This window comes from Gymnoscopelus microlampas (genome assembly GCF_963454915.1).
Source record: "Gymnoscopelus microlampas genome assembly, chromosome: 2".
NCBI lineage: Eukaryota > Metazoa > Chordata > Actinopteri > Myctophiformes > Myctophidae > Gymnoscopelus > Gymnoscopelus microlampas.
Window position 1 is genome coordinate 19,172,482 of NC_139939.1, and position 17,419 is coordinate 19,189,900.

At 38.5% G+C, this 17,419-nt stretch overlaps 2 protein-coding genes across 2 annotated transcripts; both read right to left on the minus strand.

Annotated features, from left to right (window-relative positions):
* Positions 1–617: 617 nt before the first annotated feature.
* Positions 618–8,428, minus strand: LOC311064511 (ATP synthase subunit d, mitochondrial-like). Its single transcript, XM_084084361.1, has 6 exons — positions 8,378–8,428; positions 6,832–6,959; positions 6,182–6,278; positions 2,176–2,247; positions 1,495–1,557; positions 618–851 (listed from the first exon to the last, which is right to left on the minus strand). The coding sequence occupies exons 2-6, from the start codon at positions 6,951–6,953 to the stop codon at positions 720–722; spliced, it is 486 nt and encodes a 161-aa protein (XP_083940487.1). The 5' UTR covers positions 6,954–6,959; positions 8,378–8,428; the 3' UTR covers positions 618–719.
* A 5,810-nt stretch (positions 8,429–14,238) lies between these two features.
* Positions 14,239–16,248, minus strand: LOC311054334 (homeobox protein MSH-C-like; the record flags this gene model as incomplete). Its single annotated transcript, XM_084070222.1, has 2 exons — positions 14,239–14,669; positions 15,810–16,248. The coding sequence occupies 2 exons, from the start codon at positions 16,246–16,248 to the stop codon at positions 14,239–14,241; spliced, it is 870 nt and encodes a 289-aa protein (XP_083926348.1).
* Positions 16,249–17,419: the final 1,171 nt, after the last annotated feature.

The following is a 17,419-nucleotide window of genomic DNA, read 5'->3' on the forward strand; positions in this document are numbered from 1 at the left end:
AGTCATTCCAAATTACATTAAACAGAAAATTAAGTAGTGTAATTACATTAGTTAATAATCAAATAGCCTTCAAAGTACACCATCAGTATCAGGAACAAGATGACTGATTTAAGTCAGTGGTTCTCAAGGGTCCTGCTTGGACCCACAGAGGTCCTCGAGGGGGGTCCCCATTCTCCCAATACAATGAGGGAAACATTTTACCACTTAACCACATTTTATACTTTGGCTTTTCAAAAATAGCTGATGTACAACTTCACAACGGGTTACAGTGCTACACGTGAGCTTGTAGGTGGGCAATAAATGAAAGAAAAAAATCAAAATATATTGTTCATAATTATCAAAAATGCATATCAATTTTGGGAGCCTTGCATTGAAAACGTTTGAGGGCCACTGACTGATTTGAGTGAACCACCACCCACTGCAGACTTCAGTGATGTTCCTCATTCCACACTTTCCAACTAAAATACAGTAATGTAGCTTTTCGCCCTAAGTAAAGCTGTGCCCACAGTGCCATCTAGTGTAGCATAATTCATCCGCACATCATTTCCAAATGGTCACACTACTTTAGGCAGTCATATGCGCACACCCTTCAACTGGATTGACTGCTTTGCAAGATATTTGAAACATTTGGATTTGTCTTTATTGAAGAAGCCAGCCATGACATGGTTCTCATTAAATGTACATAATCTTTATTGTGGGGCAAGTGTCCAGTGAGGAGTTTACAGCTCGGCAATAGGCTTGTGTGGCCAATAGGGGTATTTGACCTTGTCCAGTTTGGTCTCAGGGAAAGTGTCATTCAGATCTTCAATCGTCATCTGATCGAAGGGGATCATATTCTGGAATTTAGCAAGCTGCAAAATGAAAGCAAGAGAGGGGGGTGGGGGAAGACATGGTTAAGAGATGGAACTGATAGTGGAATATAGTAGTGTGCACTAGTAGGGCAGATACACATTAGTCTAGAGATAAGACATGAGTGATCTCAGGCAGGAAATTCAAGCATTACATTAGCCAAAATGATTTTTAAAAAAAAGATGCATGGTTGCATAGAACAAAGACATAAGGAATAGAAGGATATGTCATTATTGTACAGTTTATTTCAATTCTATACCTCTAATCAGTCTTTATTTACATATTTGGTACTTGAGTGATTATATATGTCACGCTCAGTGTAATCAAGTATAATGTTAGTACACTGGTGAGTGTATACCAACAAACATCTATATTTACATAAATCATAGCTCATCTACCTCACATGTTGTTTAACAAGTGAACACATCTATGTCTAAGTATTGTTTAAAATAATATTACATTTATTTTCATGTCATCTACACTGCAAAATCCTGAGTATTATAATAGAAGAAACTGGAACTCTGAGAGTGTACACTCATAGAATTAAATTAATACTCAGGATTTGACTGTGTATTTAACTATGTAACCACATTTTTGTGACTTTAGTTTCAAACCATTGACAATCAGTGAACTACGCAGCCTCACCTCTGCCTCATACGCGGCAATACGGGCCTTCGACTCTTCGGCGTAGGCCAAAGCACTTTTATTCTGTTGGAAAGGACACAATTATTATCTCTTGATGTAAATGAGAGAACACAAACAGCACTACTGTGCTGAAATCTGAATTCATGAAAAGTGGACATATAGTAGCATATCGTCGCTGTTGGGCAGAAACCAACTATCTCTGTTTTTCACCTTTTTTATTTTCTTTAATAAATCGGTGCTATTGAACACCCTTTATGTCTGTGTGTGGGTTTTACAAATACTGAAACAATGAAGTGTTAAGAAGCACTTCTGACTAAACTGTCGTTCAAACAACCTAACTCCAACTCAGGTTTCTTTCCCGTCTGTCTTCGTCATTCTAATGAATGATGGAAAAAATAAGTATAATGGTCAATCTCCTAAGGACACATTCAAGTATCTGACAATGTATAAAGTCACCATACCAACTTAAATGAGGCAGTGTTGTTTTAAAAACATGTATTTTTGGTGGGGGGTTTTCCTGAAAAGTTTATATTTTGGATACTTTTTTGGATAGTTGGTTTCTGCCCGACAGCTGAGATATGACATTTTAAATGATAAACAAGATAACAGCCTTTATAACATTGTACATTCCTGAGGCAGGATGGACTGAAAAATTGGCAAATTATTTGTTGGGACACTTACTGCCTCTGCCTCCTGTGCGTCGATCAATGCAGTTTGTGTGTCGACAGGCTCTGGGATCTGCATGGCTGAGAACTGTTGGAAGAACATCTGTGTGAGCCGTCATTGTCACAAAAGCTTAAAGGCATTGTAGGGAACATTAAGCCTAAATTTAAAAAATATTTATATATATATTTTTTGCATTTTTTCCCCTCTATCAGCCACTATATAATGATGCTGGGGTGTTTTCCTGCACTGAAACACAGGCCTCTTTCTGAAAACCCTATTTTCCCTATTGTTGTTGTTGTTGTTATATTTGTCCGGTACGTAAGGAAGTCTATGGAAGTCTATGGAGGCATCACCCCCTGGTGGCCGGGAAACGAACTGCACAAACAATAACAATGAGGGAAAATAGGGTTTTCAGAAAGAGTACTGTGTTTCAAAACACCCCAGCATCATTATATAGTGGCTGATAGAGGGGAAAAAATGCAAAAAAAATATATATAAATATTTTTTAAATTTAGGCTTAATGTTCCCTACAATGCCTTTAACAAAATCCTAACAAAATCCCATCTTAACCCATTAAGACCGGGAACGCCTCTGTGCCATTTTAAGATTTCTTTGGGCTATTCAAAAACAGCAGATCTACAAGCTCATAGCGTGGCACTGAGTGCCGTGCTATGAGCTTGTAGATCTGCAATTTGTTTTTTAAATCTTGAATATTTGTGCAAATCTTTGAATATATATATTTTTTAAAGCGAACATTTGTCTTCAAATTAGGGGTGTGCCGATACACTAATTTCACGAAACGATACGATATTGGGCTCACAACTTCGATATGATTTCGATATGCACTTTTTTATTATGAAAATATATGGGGAAGAAAAAAAGCAAATGTGCAAACAAATAATTCTGTTTTTGCATTATTCAGACATGCAAACTTGTAGCTTTTCAGCTACAATAGCCGTTTTGAATCCAAATAGGGCAATAGTGTGGCAATAGTGTGACACCTGACCCGAAAAAAAACAACATGTTGTCACCCTTTTCACCTCGGGGCTGTTTGCATGCCTGATTATTATTATTATTGTAAAAAACAAAACAAAAAAAACGATATTTTTTTATATTATTTACATATCGTCACGAAAATGTATCGCGATATATCGCGGGACGATATATCGGCACACCCCTAGTTCAAATGTCTTCTAAATCCTAACAGCTTTTTGAAAAAACTTATGTTGCTATAATATCAGTGGTCTTCAAACTGTACTCATGTCAAGGACCACCCAAAATGATATATTTGGCCGCGGACCCCCCATCTCAAAATATGTTGTTCCAGGGACCCCCCCAAAAGCAAAGATTTGAGTTACAAATGTTCGCATTAAAAAATATATTATTGAAAGATTTGCACACATTTTTCAATTTAGATTCGATTCTTCTAAAATAGCTGATCTACAAGCTCGGTGCCGCGCTATGAGCTTGTATATCTACTATTTTTTAATAGCCAAAGAAATCTTAAAATGACACACAGATGCGTAGCCGGTCTTAATGGGTTAAATCTGCATTTGATTATCACAAGGCCTGAAAATTGTCTTGGCCTGTATGAAGGTTTCATTGAGACCGACACATATGTCAATGTGCCACCTATAGATGTTGTTGGTTTTTCCTCCTTTCTAAAGCATGTTGTCACAATCTAGCCACCCTCTAAGCTCCAACTAAAGGCTGTGACACCCCAAGTCAACTTGCAAGAACTAAGAGCGACAAGTCAGATCGATGTGTGTCACCTTACATCTCCAGTACATGTTGAGCTGGAACCCACCAAAGGCTAGAGCTAACAGCCAGTTGATGGCCAACTTCTGCACTCTCTATACCAGGAGGGGGGCAGTAGTCTGTATCATGGGATATACAGTATTAGCAGAGCAGCAAAGAAGAGGAGGCTATGGTAAAAGGACACACAGAGTTCCATGCCATAGCATGTGCCATAGACACTACAAGGAGGCAAACTGGACCCAGATGTTTGATGGAATGCACTGAAATCAAGGAGAGTGAACAAATGATTGTGTGATAATGATCATCAAATAATCAGTTCGGAAAAATTATTCAAGACATATCACACATTTTCTGATCTCTTTTTTTGATGTGCACACTACATAAAATAGTTTTGAGGTAAGCACGTTTCTGACTGACTGGGCAGTATTCTCTGTGGCAGATTCATCAGGTTTCCAGGCTAGATATCCCATACAGCTGTGATAAATCTCTTAAACCCGTGTTAACTACAGAGATGATTTCAGGCATCTAACCAAAAACGCATTCAAACAACCCATTGACTTTCAGATAAGGGAATCGTTAAATGCAAAAAATGCTAACTTGTTTCCAGGTTTTAGGATTAATCACTTCGGCAATATACAGAAAGAAATATCATTCTCAAGATAACTTTGGGAGGACTGTCAATGAAAAAAAAAAACACATTTAGTGGAGGTACTTCTGTGGCCCACTGGCAGTGTGCACAAGACATTTGGTCCAGAGTCAGACACACAGACACACACACACACACACACACACACACGACGCCTAGCTTCCTGCAGAACCACACCATAAAAACACAGCCCATTTCCACATTACTCTCTCTCACGTCTATATTGCTGCATGTGCCCTCTATTTTTCTGTCATTAGCTCGCTGCTTAGGTCTTTTCGAGGTCTGATTTGCTCAAGATTAACAGCCAAACTTAGATCTCTCCCTCCTAAATGATTCAACATGCTCAGTCGGGGGAATGGATCCTGGCTACTGGCTGACTACCGCCAAAGATTGTTAATTTAGCAAGATACGCAATCTCCGGTTTACTTCCCGTTTCTGCGTGACGTAGGTGGACGCCTTTTTAGGAGACAGGAAGCAAGTTGGAGTCTATTGATTCCAATGGAAGAGTGAACGTGAACACAGCTTCTGAACCATTCCTTAGCTCCATGGTTACTGAACTAAATATTGGACCCAATCATCACAAGCCACACAATATGTACAAGATTTTCATACTAAAATGGCTTTTTTTAGAGACACAAATTAGGAGAAAATCTACTTTGTTATCGACCTTTCTCTATCAGCAACACACTCTTGCGACATTTGGGAAGATATCTGAAGAGTCCATCTGCAGTCTGACCCACGAGACATAGAGGGCTCTGTCTGTCCCTTATATTATATTGTATTATATTAGATTTGAACTCTATGCTCTGTACGCATAAGATATGTTCTAGAAACTAATAAACTGAGATTCCATATGTGAATATAGTATGTGAAATATGGACATATTAAAAATTAAATAAAATGTGTGTTCCAATGCTCTATAATTTTCCATTATTACAGTAACTGTCTTTGTTGATGGTGTCTGATTTGGGAATCATCATGCTAAACATTCATGCTAAACACACTAGTGGTAAAATATATACATTATAAATAAAAGGCCCTGTTACAATATTGAGCAGAAACAGGAGCACATCTAGCATAAGACTGAAAAATACATGTGTGTTTGTAGTGGGAATTTCATAGGTTTCTTAAAAGCATCTTTGCGAATAACAGTGCACTTTCAAACATGTAAAGCATTTATTTTCTTACACAAAAATAAAAAAACACAAAATACACAAATACACATCCATATGACGTTGTCAGCCAGGGAGAGGGGAGTGGGAGGGTGGTGCGATGGTCGGGGGAGAAGACAACCATGCCTACTTAGGAGACCATTTGTAGGATTTGTGTACTACTTCGCCTCTAGTGACTCCAATGGAGAATGTGTATCTTGCTAAATTAACAATCTTTGCTACCGCCAATGGCCCAGGACACACCACAAAAAAACAAACTAACCTTTGCAACACTGACGTGTTTGCGAGGCACTGTGAGCTTGCAGATCGGCTATTTTATTACAACAGTCACAGAATAGGGACCCTTGGGTTCATGTGGTTAATTGGCTCAAGGAACTATTTTTCCATAGCTTTGACAAGGCATTTGCCACACTTAATAATGTAAAAAATTTAATCAAAATCTCACCTTCTGTTCAAACTCAGCCACCATCCCAGGTCTGGCCACAGCTTTTTTGTAGTGAGCCCAGTCAATCCCTACAGGGGCCTCTGGAAGGTGAGCTAGCCTGGTGTACAGAAAAATACAATGACAGTAAGATGACCAGATCTAGTAAATGAGAGACCTATATAGTATGACTCTTCTACACTATGAGGAAAGTGTTTAGAGGAGAGAAAGTGGTCAAGCCTGTTCATAAAACTGGGGTAAAAACAGGAGGTAACGAATAAGTTTATGCAAAGCAATAAATCATGAGGGTTTTCAAATTCTTTTAAATAAACAAACTAATATACAAGGCAATACGCTGCCACAAGATAGCTTAACTATGAATACAAGAACCGGTATACAATATAGGTGTACTTTGGTCTGGCAGATTACTCAGACTCTGCTTTAGATTTCTTTCCGGACAGTACACAGGAACATGAATGTATCTAGAAGTATACAGATTCAAGGTTGTATTAATGCTAATGATGGAGCATGCACAAAAACAAATTCCACCCACTTAACCTATGATGTGACTATAAAAAATGATTCTGATTCTACTGTCTGTGCAGTATAAGGTTGGTGACTTGGTGTGTCATGTATACTCGTCTTTTGTTATGTCTAATGTGAGCAGTACTGACTTTCCACCGATGGCATCGCTGCGAGTCTTCAGGGCATTGAACATGCCCCTCTGGTTGGGTGGCACCCTCTCTGCAAATGCCACCCAGTCAACGGCCTTCATCGCAAAACGGCGAGCTGCCATGGTAATCTGAAAGAAAAGCAGCGGGGGGAGAAGAAATGGGTTATAATATGGTCATAGATTGATACACAGTCAAGAAATGTACACTCATTCATTGTAGAATTACAATGATTTTGTTTAGTTCAAACTAAAGTGAGGACTATTAAGACATTACGTTAAGTCAATATTAAGAAGACAAGTTAGTGCATAACGTGTTTACAAGCAAAACAAGTACACAGTAAAGGGTGTGTATCAGTGGTCGAGAGTAACTAATTACATTTACTCAAGTACTGTAATTAAGTTAACAATTGAGTTATTTTTACTTTCTTCAATACTTTTACATCTCAGAGGCAAATGTTGTACTTTTTACACCACGATAATTATTGAAAAATGTCGTTACTTAGTAGATTTGGAGTATTATTACAAAACATACAGTAACCACTTCAACACTATATACATTTCGGCCATTTGAAAATAGCCGATCGACAAGGTCACAATGTGTGGCGATGCTAGGCATTGTGAGCTTGTAGATCTGCCAAATTCAAAAGATTTGAAAACTTGTGAAATGGGACATTCTGCATAATGAGTACTTTCTACTTTTGGTACTTTAAATTCATTTTGATAGCAATACTTTTATACTTTTACTCAAGTAAATATTGAATGCCGGACTTTTACTTGTGAGTATTTCTACATTGCATTGTATTGATACTTTTACTTAAAAAAGTTGTACCTTTTCAACAATATTACAGACAATATTAAGAAGACTAGTTAGTGCATAACGTGGTTGCAAGCGAAAATAATGACAACAGTAAAGGGTGTAGTTCAGTGGTTCTCAAACCTTTACATTTCAAGGTCTCCCCTTAACTCTGACAGCATACAAATGGAACCGTTAGGGTCCATTTGGTTCCATTTGTATGCTGTCAGAGTTACATACTTGTAAGGGTCCATTTAGAACCCCTCAAAGGAACCCAGAGAGTCCCTAGAACCACTGGGTGTAGTTAATCAACACTGATGAGTGTCCTGTATATTCATTACTGAGTGACATTCATGAGTCACATTGATTGCTGTCAGCTGTCAAAGTGACTTTATTATGTAACAGGCATGAAGCCATTCAAGATGAAAGCCTGTATTAAAAGAACACGGATATAGAAGCTTTAACACGGTGTTTATGTCATTACAACTAGACTCAGACTCAGGTCATTCTAATGTAATTCGCAGCTAAAGACAGGCTAGCAGATTAGCTAGCGTTAGCCTCCTGCTAACGTTGTTTCTAAACCAAGGTCAGATTGCCATGCTTGTATCTCTCCATCAAACGGCCACATGGAACAAGTGTTAGCTTTTGCATGCGATGCACACGTTGTAAATGTCTGCTAAACACACCGTCATGTTCTAAACCGCGTGTATTAAGTTAAATAAGTGTGAACAAATTGTTCTTTTGACTCACTCACCTCTCAGTTGCTCCTTCGGACAGGGAATGCGCACGCAGAACAGGATGTGATAGACCGCTTCGTCTCCGCTTTTCAGAGCTGAGAGACCCTGCAGCGAGTCGGCTACTGCCCTCTGGTGGTATGGTGTATGTATGGTAGACGCATAGCCCTGAAACATGACTGTCATACCGTGACAGTCATGGCGCTACTTGTTGCTGTTTTTAGAACATTTTACATTTACAACCAGTGCATCTACTTGAACGTTTACATTTCAAATATAAAGTACTGGCCCTACGGCCACGGATGTTACAAGTTAAAGCGCCTATATTTAAGTACCCGTATCTTCCGTATTGTTAAATACAAATATTTTTAATCTGATCGCCAGTCATTTTCTTTGAATTTTCTCCATATTCTTTCAACTACGCGCCCTTATCGGTTGAGAGGTGTATTGCACTCTAATACATTTTTTTCTTCTAAATAAAGAAATAAATGGCCGCCGATCGGATTAAAATGCTTTTTATTGAACAATACGGAAGATACAGGTACATAGAGGTAGGCGCTTTAACTTTTAACATGTGTGGCCGTAAGGTCAGTACTTTATGTTTGAAATGTGAACGTATATGTAGATGTACTGGTTGTAAATGTAAAATGTTCAAAAAACAGGAACAAGTAGCGGCATGGCGCTTGTGACAGACGAGCGTCATGTGAACCATGGCTAGGTAGTGCTGACTGCTGAGGGTATTAATGACTCAGTGGTTCTCAAACTTTTACATGTCAAGGACAACAAGTGAACAAGCCAGGACCCCCAATTTGGCATTGGTGTGTAAAGTAACCAAGTACAGTCATTTACTCAATTACTGTACTTAAGTACACTTTGTAGGTATTTTTACTTTCCAATTTTCAATACTTTTACTTCTACTCCACTACATCTCATATTATTACGTAATTATTATTACGAAACATAGCCTACATTAACCACTTCAGCCCTATTAACTTTGGCTATTTGAAAATAGCCGATCTACAAGCTGATCTATACAAGCTTCAGCTTGTAGATCTGCTATTTTCAAAAGATTGTAATACATTTTATACCTTGTGAAACGACACATTCTGCATAATTAGTACTTTTACTTTGGGTACTTTAAGTACATTTTGATACCAATACTTTTGTACTTTTACTCAAGTACATTCATTCCGGAATTTGACTGGTATAACAGAGTATTTCTAGACTACAATGCAGTATTGATACTTTTACTTAAGTAAAACATGTGAGTACTTTTTCCACCACTGCCAATTGGCTCCAAATTAATAGTATTTACAGGCGGAACCCATTTGAAAATAAAAAAAAATCGCCAGGCACTATCAGACATGATTTGTAGTGTTCAAATGTATCAAAAACATTCAAGGTTTCTCCATTTTTTCCCTGAATTTCTTTGAAAAAGGCAGATCTACAAGCTTCACAACAAGTCACTTTAAGATGTGTTGTGAGCTTGTAGATCGACTTTTACAAATAGGCAATGAGGCCTATATCATGTATATAGGGTTAAACTTGTTAAAATGTTGATGCAGCTATAATAACTAATGTTGCTGCATGGAGACCCCTGGGGGTCCCCGGAGTCCTGGACCCCACTTTGAGAACCACTGGTAGGCTGTAGCCTGTGTGGGCAAGCATAAAAGTGTGATTATTGAAGGTTTAACAGAGATCTTACACTATTGATAGGCTATTATAAACGTCAGTTTTTCTTGGCTATAGCTGAAGGGATGTTCGGTCCTATAAGGCCAAACCACCTTCTTAACACAGGGGTTATCAAAGTGGGGTCCGGGGACACCCAGGGGTCCTTTGGTGTGTCCAGGAGGCACACCAGTTTAATTTCATTATTCTATAATTTCACCAATGAGAGAAGGTATACAGTGGTGTGAGTGTAAGTAACTAGTGCATTTACTCAAGTACTGTAGGCCTACTTAAGTACAATTTTGAGGTACTTTAACTTTACTGGGGTATTTCCCATTTATAATTCTTCTACTCCATCTCACAGCTGTTCCCAGCTGTGAGCTTGTAGATCTGCTATTTTCAAACATTTTAGTCCTTTTACTTTTGGTACTTTAAGTACATTTTTATACCAATACTTTTGTACTTTTACTCAAGTACATTTTTAATTCCGGACTTTTGCTTGTGACAGAGTACTTATATTGATATACTTTTATTTATGTAAAACATTTGAGTTCGTTTTCCACCACTGAAGGTATAAGACAATTCAAATAAAGGTTTTTTACTTATGCACTCTCTGGAGTCTCTCCACTGTTATCTGCCCAAACTACAGTTGTTATCATATACTAAATCTAATTTAACAACAAAAATCGTCTATTGAGGTGGTCCCATGGCACACAATTGTTTAAAAAGGGGTCCGTGGGGTCCTAATATGTATCAATTTGGGGGTCCTTGACTGGAACCACTGACACAACGAAACAAACCATTGTTAATTATACAAGTATCAGCCCATTAGGATGCAGTTGAAATGTAGCCAACAATTGAACTTGAATTAAATGTACATAATTCATATATTTTACGCTCATTGGCTTACCGTGCACACTATTAACACTAAAAGCATGAGGCAGCACTGTTGTAATGGAGGCAGCACTGTTGATACAATATTCAGGTTTAACTGATTTAATCAATTAATTATGGCTATGAAAACGTGTGCCTCAGTTTAGGCCTAAAATGGGCAGATGGGTCTTGAAGTGTAAAGATCTGCATTGCGCATCACACGTTTTAGAACACTGTTCCCAAACAGTGGGTCGGGACCCATATGTGGGACACGGACCAAGTTTTTATGGTTCGCAAGTAAATGGCCATTTATTTTTAGTTTCCTACATTTTGTTTTTTATTATTATTATCTCAAAAGATTTTCAAAAAAATCCCCCCAAAATCAACATTTTTCGTAAGTTTCGTAACAAATTCAAACGTTTTTCAAAGGAATTCAATTTTTTTTTAAAATCCATTAATTAGAGGCGGGGGGGGGGGGGGGGGTTCTTAATTAGAAAATCTACAAGGCCTTTAATACAGGCCTTCATCTTGATCTACAAGCTCACAGTCACAACACGTGGCATCACGAGCTTTGTGAGCTTGTAGATCTGCTATTTTCACTAGTTTGGGTCCCGGGGAGACAACAGATTTCTCTTTTGGGTCTTGAGCTATAAAGTTTGGGAACCAGTGTTATATAGAAGACTGGAATTTCTACAATATAGCCTATTTAAATGTAATGATGACGGCTTTGTTGAGCTTTTTATATTTTAAAGATATGGCAGAATTCTGCTTATTATTATCATCAATTAACTGGTGAAAACACGTATGAACAATTCGTTTCCTAAAAAGAACTAAACTGCTTTTCAATGAGGAGACTCTTGTAATTGATGTTGTTTATTTGCTGAACTCAGTCTTTTTACAATAACTGATATTTTAGATAGGTGTAGGTATGTACACAGTACAGATACAACAAGAATACTTAATAAATACCATTTTCCTGCGTTTTCTTCAAACAGTGTTGCAGGGCATATTATAAACAATACACATTTTATTTACATTATTGTTACAGCAACATTTCTTGGAAAATAATCTATTTCTTTATCATAACACTCAAAAAGGCCACGGCGTGAGTAAAGAGATCCACTTAATATCTAAAGACATGCGTTTCCTAAAAAATAGAATTTCTCTCCACATGTTTTTACAGAATAGAAATATGAGAAAAATACATTTTGCAAAGAAATAATAGACATTCAAACAGCAATGCTCTGGGAAACTGCAATTTTACCCAAGGACAATGGAATGATAAATAAACTGTCAACGTTCAATGTGAAGAAACAATTCAAGTAATTAGAGAACACATTGGTCTTAAGGCACTGGCGCCGTTTAAGTACTTTTATGTTGCTTTTTAACTAACTTTCTATGCACTAGGTCAGTGGTTCTCAACGTCTTTTAGCTCGAGACCCACAAGATCAATTTAATGTCTCCCCCTGACCCAAATTAGTCAAAATAGAAGATCTACAGCATGTCACAGTGATCTTGTAGATCGGCTATTTTCATTACTTATTAAAAATTAATGGAATTTCTTAGATTTTTGGCATTTATTCATGACATTAGAAAAAAATGAATTTGTTTTTAATTCATGAAAATTTTAGATTTTGGGGGGAACATTTTAATAAATTCTTAAATAGGCTAATTAAAAACTAAATCTAGGAAATATTTTGTTTTACGGGTCCGGGATATTTACTCGCATTCCATAAAAATGGACCCGCGACCCAGAAATGGGTCCCAACCCACTATTTGGGAACCACTGCACTAGGTTATTGCGTTCATATCTTTGACCATTTCAAATGCCCTTTTCCCCCAAACGAGCAGGAACATTGAGGTCATTGGGCCCACACAATGTGGTCATTTGGGTGGAATTATTAGATATCCAGGCACATCGCTTGAAAACATGACATTTATGGTTGAACTTGAGTCTATGTCTCAAATTACAGCACATAATTCGATAGAGCTTGATGTTGACTCAATGTTATGTATTTTGAGATACCTCCCATCCTAATAATCCTGATATTATGTCTGGCATAACAATCCCAAATAGAAATGTTTTTTTTTTCTTCTTTTCTTAGATAATAAAACATCATCCTCATTTGTATCCTAAACCTGTGGGCCTGTTTCAACCACACAGTAAAATTAATCAATTTGTAACTCTGTGTTGTACAAAATGTAAGCAAATGTTTTTTTGTTCTTTAGGCTACGGGTCCATTTGGTTACATTTATGCAAGGAGTTAACCACTTGAACCCCAGCATCCAAATTCCATGGGGGAACCTTAAAATCGCAGATCTACAAGCTCACAGCACATCACCTTGTGAGCTTTTACAATTTTGGCGAAGACATTTGGTGTAGAAGGGAAAAAGTGGTCCAAGTAGCCTTTGCAGTTGCAACTTTTTTTTTTTTTGTACTAAGAATAGAGGGTTTAAGTGGTTAATTGTACTGTAATGCCTGTTTCAACCATGAACAAGACTTCAAACTGATTTTTTAAAGGCAAAGAGCAGTGGTGTAAAGTACATTTACTCAAGTACTGTACCTTAAGTACAGTTTTGAGGTATTTTTTTCTTTACTTGAGTATTTCCAATTTTAAATACTTTCACTTCTACTCCACTACATCTCAGAGGCAAATATTATACTTTTTACTCCACTACAATTATTTGAAAAGTTTAGTTACTAGTTACTTTGTAATAGAGTTTGATCATTATTACAAAACATTTCAATTCAGCCCTGTAAATATAACAGCCGATCTACAAGCTCACAATGCACCACGAAGCTATGCATTGTGAGCTTGTAGATCTGTTATTTTCTAAAGATATTTTTGAAAACTTGCGAAATGGGACATTCAGCACTTTTGGTAGCCTACTTTAAGTACATTTTGATGCCAATACTTTTGTACTTTTACTCAAGTACATTTTGAATTCAGGACTTTTACTTGTAAGTATTTCTACATTGCAGTATTGATACTTTTACTTAAAGGAGTATTTCACCCCAAAAAATGTCTTATATTCTATCAATTACACCCATGAAGCCTTGAATTCATGGAGATTTTTTTGTTTTTGTCTCATTCCTGAGCCAATAATTTTATGACCGGGTCGTCGGTCAATAGGAGACTGGAGACTACGCCGGTCATCAAATTATTGCCTTAGGAATGCGACAAAAACAAAAACAAATCTCTAAGAATTCAAGGCTTGCATGGGGTGTGTGTAATTGATAGAAAATAATTAATGTTTTGGGTGAACTACTCCTTTAAGTAAAACAAAAAAAATGCGAGTACTTTTTTCCAACCGCTGGCAAAGAGAGGAGGCATGTTTTCTAAGACAGATAGTACATTCCATAAGTGACAGGTCCACTGAACAGTCCGGGGACAGGCAGGGTGGGCCTGGGGAAGGCGCTGGCGTGATGTCCGTAGAGGGACGCGTGGGAGCCCCCCAGGTGCGCTCCGAGGGGGAACGGCAGCCCGAACGGGGTGAGCACCGTGGGCTTTGAGGCCAGTTTGTACTTCTCCAGCTCGGCCTCCTGCAGCCTCTTGGCCTTGGCCCGCCTGTTCTGGAACCAGATCTTCACCTGGGTCTCGGTCAGGCTCAGGGAGTTGGAGAACTCGGCCCGCTCGGCGATGGAGAGGTACTGCTTCTGGCGGAACTTGCGCTCCAGCGCCAGCAGCTGCGAGGTAGTGAAGGGGGTGCGAGGTTTTCTGTTGTTCTTGTGTTTCCGCAGAGGACACGCTGGAGTGGGACTTGAGCTTCCTAATGGACACAAAAAAAAAACACACAATAATGTAGCATTGTTTGTCATTAAATGTTTCGAGGAATTGAATACACATGGACCCAAATGGAAACCAGCCATAGTGCTTTGAAAGCATTGCCAAAAGGATGAAACCTCATCCTTTAGCAGACCTTGTATAGAACTGGACTTTCTGTGCTTTTTTATGGCAAACTCAAATTGTTAATAAAGTATTCAATCAATCAATCAATCAATAAATCAATCAAGCAAGCAATCAACCAAATCAATCAATCAGCAAGCAACGTGTAAGGTCAATATAGGCAGATAATATGTCAATAACTGCGTCCTGAGTTGTTTTGTTGTTGTTTCTTAACTACATAATTACAAAAATATACATTGCGCTGCCGTATTAATATGTAATATGATAGGCTGTGATATATTCATATGATATGAAGTATAGGCTATTTAATGCTAAAAGGCAAATGGTATAAAACACTGTAGGGACCCATTTGTGGGTGGCGGGTCCATTTTTATGGTTCGCGAGCGAATATCCCCTTTAAAAAATCCTATAGTTTTTCATTATATCAAAATATTTGAAAAATGTTCACTAAAAATATATATTTAATAAATAAATACCAAAAATCTAAGGAATTCCATAAATTCAAAAACAAAATGTTTAAGAAGTAGTGAAAATAGCCGATCTACAAGCTCTCAAGGCGTTGTGAGTTTGTATTCCCGGCAAACATTTCATTTCTCTTTTGGGTCTTGAGCTAAAAAGTTTGTGAACCAGTAAAAGCATACAGTATAGAACTCAACAGGCTTATGGCATATCATTGCCGCAGAATAAAACTATATATTTTCCCTGGTGTAGTTGCTCATAATTCATCTACAATCCATAACTGACTAACTGCAGTCTGCAGTAGCCTATAGACTATGGATTTCTTTCAGTTTTGCCAGACATGTCAAGCTTTCTGATCGATTGATTGAACACTTTATTAACAGTTTCCAAATAAAAGCACAGAAAATACAGTTCTATACAAAAGGATGCTAAAAATGATTAAAACCCCCAAAAAAGCACAATAGCTTGTTTCCATTGGGGTCCTGACTCCTGTGTATTCAATTCATCAAAATTGTCACAACTTCAGAGGGAAGGAAGGACTTACTGGTAGGAGTAGAAAAGGAGGACGACTGATGGAACCAAGTGCTCTGATCTTTCTCACAAAACGGAGGAGTGGATCGGTCGTTGGGCTCGCAGGATCCAGTGGATCCACTTTGAGAGGAACTCTCCGCGGAAACTTTCCTCTGATCCGCGTAAAAAGTCTTTGGAGAAAACTGCGCGCTCTGGGCCGCTAGTGACTTCTGGTGGACGGGACTCAAGTCTGAGGAGGGGGAGTAAACAGTCCGACAGGTGGTCTTGGTCTTGGAGATCAGCGATTCCACGCTGAACGGAAGACAGTTGCTCCGCTGGGTTTTGTAGGATCCTTTGTCGGTTGTCATGTCTTTAGGCTGGAGATCCTCGGATTCCTCCGTATCATCCGTGTCTTCTTTCTTGTGCGTGAGTTTATTCTTGTCACTGATCGGCGACCCCTGTATGTGATTCATCATTGTGAGGGGGTCTGGGGGGCCATACACCTCCGATCAGGCCGCTAACAGGACAGTGGGCTGGATGGAGATCTTAGCCTGTGTGAGTGTTATAGTGATCCAATGTTTTCTGCTGCTGTCAGAACGTCTCACAGTAGCTTAACTCCGCCAGACGGGGGTCGTCTATAAAAGGGCAGTGACCGGGGTTGCCAGGTTGCGCGAGAGAAACAAGCAACCGGGTCTAGGAAAACAAGCCCAAAAGAAGCCACATGAGCACTCTAACCCTGTATGCACATTGGCTATTTGAAAATAGCCGATCTACAAGCTCACAACTGCAGATCTGTTATTTTCAAAGAAAAAATTCTTGTGGGAAAAAAGTGAAAATGTAGGAATATTTTTCTAATCCAAAAAATCTTGTATGGGGGTCTCTGGCACAAATATTTTCAGAAGGTTGGGTCTACACACAACTAGTCAACTACATATTAATTTGGGGGTCCTTATGAAAATGTTTAAGAACCACTGGTTTAGACAAAAGTAGGAAACAAGCCCCAAATAAGCAACTTTAGAAACAAGCCCCAAAAAAAAACCAACCCTACCAATAATTTACAAGCAACTTTACAGAAAAACAAGCCCAAAGTCGCTTATAATAAGCGGACATGGCAACCCTGGCAGTGAAGCGTTCCCCTCCCCGAGTCGACCAATCAGCTCACCACGTTGTCCCCCGTGACGTCATCTCCGACCCTCGTTCCCTATTGGCCCGCTGCCTTCCATAAGAAACATCAAGGGGGCCTTTGAAAGGAAGGAGAAGTTAATCATACAGACCCCATGCTGTGCAGGGGTATTGATGGCTCAAGGGGTTTTGTCTCCACTGCTCACAAAGTAGAGCAATTTTAGTGCAATTACCCAGTGGGGAGGACTTTTGAGCATTATTTAGCCCTCTATCCATTTGGTACTAGGACACTATTTGGAACCTTTTTGTTGAATTAGCCTAGGCAACACTACTGTAAAAACCAGTGGTGGAAAAAGTACTCACATTGTCTTACTTAAGTAAAAGTATCAATACTGCAATGTAGAAATACTCTGTTACAAGTGAAAGTCCGGGATTCTAAATTTACTTGAGTAAAAATACAAAAGTATTGGTGTCAAAATGTACTTAAAGTGCCAGAATAGAAAGTACCGTACTCATTATGCA

Bases quoted from the DNA above. Each gene is read 5' to 3' on its own strand.
- LOC311064511 (XM_084084361.1), bottom strand. From the start codon at position 6,953: ATGGCAGCTCGCCGTTTTGCGATGAAGGCCGTTGACTGGGTGGCATTT. The intron at 6,279-6,831 runs GTCAGTACTGCT...TCTGTACACCAG, and splicing joins AGCGATGCCATCGGTGGAAA to GCTAGCTCACCTTCCAGAGG. The intron at 1,558-2,175 runs GTAAGTGTCCCA...CCTTTCCAACAG, and splicing joins ACGCACAGGAGGCAGAGGCA to AATAAAAGTGCTTTGGCCTA.